Source organism: Drosophila ananassae (assembly GCF_017639315.1).
Source record: "Drosophila ananassae strain 14024-0371.13 chromosome 4 unlocalized genomic scaffold, ASM1763931v2 tig00000077, whole genome shotgun sequence".
NCBI lineage: Eukaryota > Metazoa > Arthropoda > Insecta > Diptera > Drosophilidae > Drosophila > Drosophila ananassae.
In genome coordinates, this window is record NW_025319043.1 from 440979 (window position 1) to 449532 (window position 8554).

Genomic DNA, 8554 nt, shown 5'->3' on the forward strand with positions numbered 1-8554 from the left:
TATATTCAAATATATCAAGCAGTAATTCAAAATCAGCCATTGCGCCTTTTGCGTTATTATACGCGAGATTGAGCAGCTCTTTGTCCTGATATAAATCAGCAAATTTAAATTCCATACATCCTGATTGTTTTGTGCCTAAAATATCTCCACTGCCTCTTAGCATCATATCCCTTTCAGCAATGTAAAATCCATCTTGTGACTCACACATGATCTTTAACTTTGAAGATGAGCTTTTACTTAAATTATCGTATAATAATACACAAAAAGATGGCTTGTTTCCTCGCCCTACTCTGCCTCTTAACTGATGCAATTGTGATAACCCAAATTGCTCTGCATTTTCTATAATCATGATGGTTGCATCTGGCACATCTATACCAACTTTGGAGTTGGGTGTAATAGATACTTAATATTGTGCCTCGCTATTTGACACGCTACCAACACTGATGTCCAGGTTGAAAATATTTTTTATAATATTTGCTACTTCTCTTTTCGAGTTCTTGTAAAATCCGCTCAGCGCCGCGATTGTTGACTTAACTTTTGGACCAAATGTATCCGCAGTAACACCTTCTGGTAGCCTGCTACTTTTTCTTTTTCCACACTTGCAACAGCGGCCATTCTGTAATTGGTATTCCACAATATAAGGCTTAATTTCTGGCAAATCAACTTTTTGATGAATGTATGGCTCTTTCGATATCGCAATTTCTCCTCCGCACTCGCAAGAACTCTATTTTCACCACTTCATCTGCTTCCATTTTAGGGCGATACTTTCCTTCATGCCCAATCTGTGCCCCTATTTTCCTGTCACTTTTTTTCTTTTTCTTCTTTAGCTTGTATAACTCTTTTGAGCTCGGTATCGATGAATTTTGTGAATTCAGACCTAGTCTTTCTTTCAATTCAGCATTTTCGATTCTTAGCGCCTTATTCTCAGATCTAAAATTTTCAAGCATGGAAGCTTGATGGTGGAAATCGCGATCAGACGAAACGTTCAGAAATGGGCAAAATAGCACAAATGTATGCAGATAAAGTAATAATTACAGATGATAATTCGCGTGATGAAGATCCGGCAAAAATTCGCCACGATATTTTGCTACATTGCCCTGATGCACTGGAGATAGGAGGTAGGAGAGAAGCTATAGAGAAAGGCGTAGATATTGCCTATAACGAGGGTATGATTCTGCTAGTTGCAGGAAAGGGAAATGAGAAATTTCAAATTATAGGCAACCAAACTTTTGAATTTAGCGATGTTGAGGTTATTAAAAATCATGCCTTAACATACTGATTTTCGCAATGGGCTTACCTCCGCTAATGTGCGAATATTGAAGCAAAAGTGATGTCATCCCAGTGCTTGACACTGGGATGACACCCTCCTTGGCAAACAATGTTCGTACAGCTATGTGCGTGACGCTGGCGCTGGAATCTAGAAAAAAATAGATCCAAGTAGTCAAGCTACTTGGATGATACTGACTGCTAATTTTTTATGCAAGAGGTCCAATCATTCACCGTTCTTGCAAGTGATAGCACTCTCACTTCTTTTGCACCGGAGTTTAAAATTTCCTGAGAGCAAGATCTTACAGTTGCTCCGGTTGTTACCACATCATCAACTAATATCACGATTTTATTTTCGATAATTTTCTTGTTGCTTGTTTTAAAAGCCTTCTTTAAATTTTTTTCACGCTGTTTAAGTGAAAGACCAGCTTGAGGCGCAGTATGGCGAAGGCGTTTTATTGCAAATGGCGTATAGGATAAATTGGATAACTTAGTCAACTCTTTTGCAAGCAGTGCTGCTTGATTATATTTACGTTTAAACAAGCGCATTTTATGTAACGGTATAGGAATTATGATCTCTGCGTTCTGAAATGTATCCTGATTAGCTTGGTGTATCCACTTTGCATAGATTTTTACGTAATTCAAATTATCAAAAAATTTGAAATTTATAATCATGTTTCTACTATGTTGATCATAAGCAAAAACTGATCTTAATACTTTAAACGGTGGAGGATTGATGATGCACTTACCACACGTATAAATATTGTCTGAGATTACTACGCCACAAACATTGCAGTAATGCTTAGTTAGAAAATTGATTTTTTTGTTGCATTCACTACACAGATTAAGATTTTCATCAATGATACATTCGCAACTTACGCATACGCTTGGAAATATGAGATTTGTAGCTTTTTTTAGTAAGAGAAGGTTCACAACTCATTAAATATATTATAAAATAATTTATATAGTATAGCTAAAGTAACTTAAGCTTACACTCTTTCACTTTTTATTCCATTTCAATATAGTTCATGCTGCTGAAAAGCAGAACTTATAACTCAGTTTGTGGTATACCATTGACTGAAGTAGTCTTTGAATTATCCTTAGATAAAAATTGATGTTTTTCTGGCTTCTGTACTTCACTCAACTTACTTTGCACTTTGTCACAAGCCCACACAAGTGGCGTTATGATTGACGCGGCAGCCCAAATGATAGCAGCGCAAGCATAACTTACAATCTTGTTAAATACTCTAGCTACTGCATTAGCACAATCTTGCCCCATTTCTAAAAATATGTTTGAATAATTAACGAATGATTTTGTATCCGTTTTAAAACAATAGTCCCCTGTTATTTTTGACAATAACTTGACTGGAAAGTATGACAAACATGCCACTATCAAAAGTAAAGGTTGCAATATTATGTTGGCTGCTAAAACAGCACCCAGTGTACACAATGAATACACTCTCTCTGCTCTGTGGCCCACGTATTCATATTTATCATTGTTTTTATAATACTTGTTATAATCGTCTTTACTCTCAACTCCACAAATTACATCTTTCACAGATCCTAGCACATTATCAACGTAATGTACGGACTTATAGAAACTATTTTCTGGAACTAGTGTGTTATCTTCTGCTTTCTTAGCAGGTACAACTCCATATTCAACGTACCTTCTAAAGTATCGATATACTGACATTCTTATCTCCAAATCATAAATATGCAACCTAGCCTAATATAATTAAGAAATAGTTTATAATAAATACGTTTTAAGATACCTGCCTGTAACACTTTCTGGAATTTTTACCACTTCTTCTGGAGTTCCAGTAGCAATCACTTCTCCGCCTTTTATTCCGCCCTCTGGTCCGATGTCTATTATATAATCTGCAGTTTTTATAACGTGCAAATTGTGCTCGATAACTATAACAGTGTTTCCCAGATCGACTAATCTATGGAGTATTTTTAGTAAGTTATTTATATCTTCAAAGTGTAATCCAGTTGTTGGTTCATCAAGAATATACAATGTTCTTCCGGTAAATCGTTTTGATAGCTCTTTAGATAGCTTTATTCGTTGTGCTTCCCCCCCAGACAACGTTGTTGACGACTGTCCGAGTTTTATATAGCCAAGTCCCACTTCCTGCAAAGAAACCAACTTTTCTTTTACCATTGGAAGGTTTTCAAAAAAAACACAAGCTTGATCTATCGTCATATCAAGCACATCAGAGATTGATTTTTCTTTATAAGTAACTTCCAATGTTTCCCGATTATACCTTCGCCCTTTACATTGCTCACACTTCACATAAACGTCCGGTAGAAAATGCATCTCTATCTTTAAGTGCCCATCACCTTTACAAGCCTCACACCTTCCCCCTCTGGTATTAAATGAAAACCGGCCTATATTATATCCCCTTGCTTTTGACTCTGGAAGACCAGCAAACCAATTCCTTATATGAGTGAACATACCAACATATGTTGCTGGATTTGACGCTGGAGTTCTACCAATTGGCGACTGATCAACTTCTATAATTTTATCTACGTATTCAAGACCTTCTATCTTATCGCATTGGCCATACCTTGCAGACGAATGATGTATCTTATGTGCTGAATATTTATATAACGTTTCTATGATTAAACTTGATTTTCCTCCTCCTGATATTCCAGTAACACAAATAAGATTCCCTATAGGAAATTTAACGTTTACATTTTTTAAGTTATTTTCACATGCATTTATTACTTTTATGAACTGAGTTGCTTGCTTTCTTCTCCTTGGAATTAAAATTTTTTTCTCTCCACTCAAATATTGCCCTGTTATGCTCCCTGAATTTCTTTGCACCTGGTCTGGTGTTCCTTCTGCAACAACTTTTCCACCATTTACGCCAGCTCCAGGACCAATATCAATCGCATAATCAGCAGCCATTATTGTATCTTCATCATGCTCAACAACGATTACAGTGTTACCCATGTCTCTTAAGTTTTTTAGTGTGGCAATTAACCGATCATTATCACATTGATGAAGGCCTATCGAGGGTTCATCAAGCACGTACAGCACTCCTGTTAAACCAGAGCCAATTTGTGAAGCAAGTCTGATCCTCTGACTCTCACCGCCAGAGAGAGTGCTAGATTCTCGATCAAGCGTTAGGTAATTCAACCCTACATTCTTTAAAAATGCTAGCCTCTTGATTATTTCATTTAATATTTTACTTGAGATTTGCTTCTGTTGTTCTGTGAGCTTGTCTGGCAAATTTTCAAACCATTTAAGGGATTCATCGATGCTGAGCCCTGATATTTCACCTATATGTTTGCTATCAATTTTTACTGTAAGCGCTTCTTTTCTCAATCTATAGCCAGTGCATTCTCTGCAGTGAGTAACAGAGCAATATCGCTCAACAAGCGTTTCATCATAATCCATCTGGTTTTCTAAGATACTGACCAAACCTTGAAATTTACCGAAGCCAAAGAGTATCATATCTTTTACTTCTTGATCTATGTTCTTCCACGGAACATCAAGGCTAAATTTACAATTTTCAGCCAGTGATAGAATTGCACTTTTTAAAAATCCATAACTTGTGTGCACTTGACGGAACATTGATCCCACTGGCTTTAAAGCGCCTTCAGATATTGAAAGAGTTTCATCTGGCACTATCAGCTTTACATCAACAGCCAGCTTTTTACCAAGCCCATTACACGAACCACATGCACCGTAAGGGCTGTTAAAAGAAAATAATCTTGGTTCTATTTCCTCAAGAGTGAAACCAGACTCGGGGCATGCAAAATTCTCTGAAAAAATCAGAATTTGACCATTTTTATACTCGGAATTATGGTTGTCAGGTAGGTTTACTATTTCTACATACATTAGACCATTACCAAGTTTTAGTGCGGATTCTATACTACTTGGCAGTCGATTTCCTATATCGTCCAATATTGATATTCTATCTGCAACCACAAAAACGTCGTGTTTCTTGTTCTTATCGAGTTTAGGCAAGTCATCTACATTGTACACTTCACCATCTATTTTGAACCTTACGTAACCTTGTCTTTTAATTTCCAATATCTCTTTGAGATGTTCTCCTTTTCTACCACGCACAACAGGGGCAAGTATATATATTTTAGTTTCTAAAGGTAACGCAATTATAGTATCTACAATTTGAGACACCGTTTGTTTTGTTATTGGTAATCCAGTTGCAGGTGAATAAGGAACTCCTATTCGTGCATACACTAAGCGCAAGTAATCGTAAATTTCGGTAACAGTTCCAACGGTTGACCTTGGATTTTTTGAGATAGATTTTTGGTTGATAGATATTGCAGGAGAAAGGCCTGTAATCGACTCAACATCTGGTTTATCCTGAATGTTGAGAAATTGACGTGCGTAAGCTGATAGGCTTTCGACGTACCGGCGTTGGCCTTCCGCATAAATTGTATCAAAAGCAAGGCTAGACTTGCCAGAACCACTAAGCCCAGTTATAACAACCAGCTTATTTTTCGGTATATTGACGTCTACACCTTGCAGATTATGTTCCCTTGCGCCCTTAACTCTGATAAAATCGTCCATATTATACCATATAGCGTATTAACCATTATAGCCTCAAAATACGTGAATTTATAGTGATATATTGATTTTCTATTGATTTTTTCAACTGTTACGGAAAATTAAGCAGCGTTTGATAAATCGTCATTCCGCTACTTGTTAGCGGCTGAGATACCGCGACGGTATGACGGTTAAGTAGGCCAGTGCCCCTATGATGTCATCCCAGTGTCAAGCACATAGCTGTACGAACGTTGTAGTTTAGGAGCAATTCCCACCAGTGGGCCAGTGCCCAGACACTGGTTCTATGCAACTTAATTAAAAACGTTTGTTTTAGCGTAAGACAACTACCTTTAGCTCATCAGCTCAGTTATAAGCAAAATTTCTGGATTCCAGACTGGAATGACACCATTTGCTGTGCAATTTACCTTCAAAAATGAATGTTCGTACAGCTATGTGTCAAGCACTGGGATGACACCATTCTTTTTTCTGGATTCCAGTGTCTGGGCACTGGAATGACACCCCCCTGATAGGCTCAAATCATAGTGTTTGTACAGTTGTGGGTTTAGGCTACCTATAAATTCTAAACTGTTGTTACGTATTAGGACCACCAAATACACCCCCTTGGACTCCATGCCCTGTACCATGCATATAGTCCATTCCAAATTTCCATAAATGCGTACGTGCTAATATATCCAATTCTCCACCAGTAGTGCCAGGAGGAAAGATGACACTTGCTATAGCAATGTGAGCTTTGAGTACTATTGTATAGTGGGTTATTTGTTCATCAGTTGGATTGCCAATTGCTACAGTTTTTGTCACATCAGTTGTGCCGTCAAGGTACTGGCCACCAGAGTCAATCAAATACAGTCCATCTTTCTGAATTACTTTATTCGTCTTACTGCTTGCACGATAGTGAATTATTGCTCCATTCTCATTAAATGCTGAAATTGTTGGAAAACTTAGTTGCTTAAACAAATTCTGCTCTTTTCTGTATTCTAAAATCTTTTCTTCAGCTTCAAGTTCTGTACCAACATTATTTTCAAGCCAATATAGAAAATTTGTAACTGCCACTCCATCTCTGATATGCGCATTTATATGTGCCAATAGACCGTTCATAAAAATTGAGGCAACGAAGTTTACTGAAATAGGGTACGTTGGACGTGACGTTGATTCGATAATACGCGATTTAGTTGATGCAGCAATAGTTTTAGTTAAAGAGAAAGCCCGTAAAGCCTTAGCTAAAAAGGCTTTAATTTTAGCTGAGAAAACAATAGTAAACTCTATGGTAGGCGAAAATGCAACCGAAGAGAGTAAAAAAATTTTTAGAGAAAGGTTGAGGAATAAAGAGTTTGAGGACGGAGAAGTTTCTATTAACGTCAGAGAGAGCAAGAGTATGTTACCTACTTTCGATATACCAGGCATGCCAGGTGGGCAAGTTGGTGTGATGAATGTAACAGAAATAATGGGCAAGATGTTTAACGGGAGCAAAAAAACAAAAACTATTACGGTGAAGGTAAAAGAAGCGCGTGAAATATTAATTAATGAAGAAAGTGAAAGGCTAATGGATGAAGATAAGATAATCAAAGAAGCCATTGATCTTGTTAGTAATGACGGTATAGTATTTTTGGATGAAATAGACAAAATTGCAGCGCGTACAGAAGTAAAAGGTGAAGTAAACAGAGAAGGAGTGCAACGCGATCTGTTACCATTACTTGAAGGAACAACTGTTACAACTAAGTATGGCCATGTAAAAACAGACTATATATTATTTATTGCATCTGGTGCTTTTCATCAGTCTAAACCATCTGACCTCTTACCGGAATTGCAGGGCAGATTACCGATCAGGGTAGAACTTAAGGCACTTACTCAAGAGGATTTAATAAGAATATTAAAGGAACCAGAATCTAGTTTGTTAAAGCAGTACATAGCTTTAATGAAAACAGAAAATGTGACACTTGAGTTCACTGATGATGGTATAAAAACCATAGCTGAAATAGCGTTTACAGTTAATAGGCAAGTGGAAAATATAGGTGCAAGAAGGCTTCACACTGTCATGGAGAAGCTTTTAGATGAAATAAGTTTCATTGCTTCTGAGAAAAATAGCGAAAAATTCATTATAGACAGCAAGTATGTAAAAGATAAACTTGAGTCAATTTCGAAGCAGCTTGATTTATCTAAGTTTATACTTTAGGAAAAACGAAAAGCCTACTTTAAGTAGTATAGAGAGTGTTCAGAAGATTAGCCAGTAGACCTAAAATTTCGTATCCGTTCAGGAGAGTGGTTTAAGAAACAATAGATAGGAGATTTTGGAAAGGATTGAGACCCCTTTGTTTCCAAGTTAAGTATAATGAAATTATCCGCTCAAGGAATGTATTTCCCCGCTTTGATTGTGTAAAATATGAGTTTTTGCGATAAACGACATAATGCCGAATTTGCCGTTCAGCGTGGTTATTTGTCAGCGGAATATTTTCTGGGTCATCTAAAAATTTCCACATCATTCTTTCAGATCTCAGAACATTTTTTGCAACTCGAGAGGCTCCAATTGCTTCAGGTAAACGAGATATCTCCTTCAAGTAATACTTTGTACGTTTTCTTAATTTTCTGGCACGTCTGACAAACCTCAAAACATCTATCTCACTTTTTAGTAAAGCTTTTTTTAGTGCAAATAATTCAGTGGCCACGTTTCTCAAGTAACAACCCAGAACTTTAACTTCAATATTCCAACTATGTGCTAATCTTTCAAAATCTCTTGATAAATGTGCCCAACAG

General features: G+C 37.0%; 1 protein-coding gene across 1 annotated transcript; it reads left to right on the forward strand.

The window, feature by feature from the left end:
• Positions 1–6899: 6899 nt before the first annotated feature.
• LOC123257933 (ATP-dependent protease ATPase subunit HslU-like) lies at positions 6900–7995 on the forward strand (the record flags this gene model as incomplete). Its single annotated transcript, XM_044717874.1, has 1 exon — positions 6900–7995. A coding segment is annotated over one exon (1077 nt), but the record flags the coding sequence as incomplete, so codon positions are not given.
• Between the last annotated feature and the right edge of the window lie 559 nt (positions 7996–8554).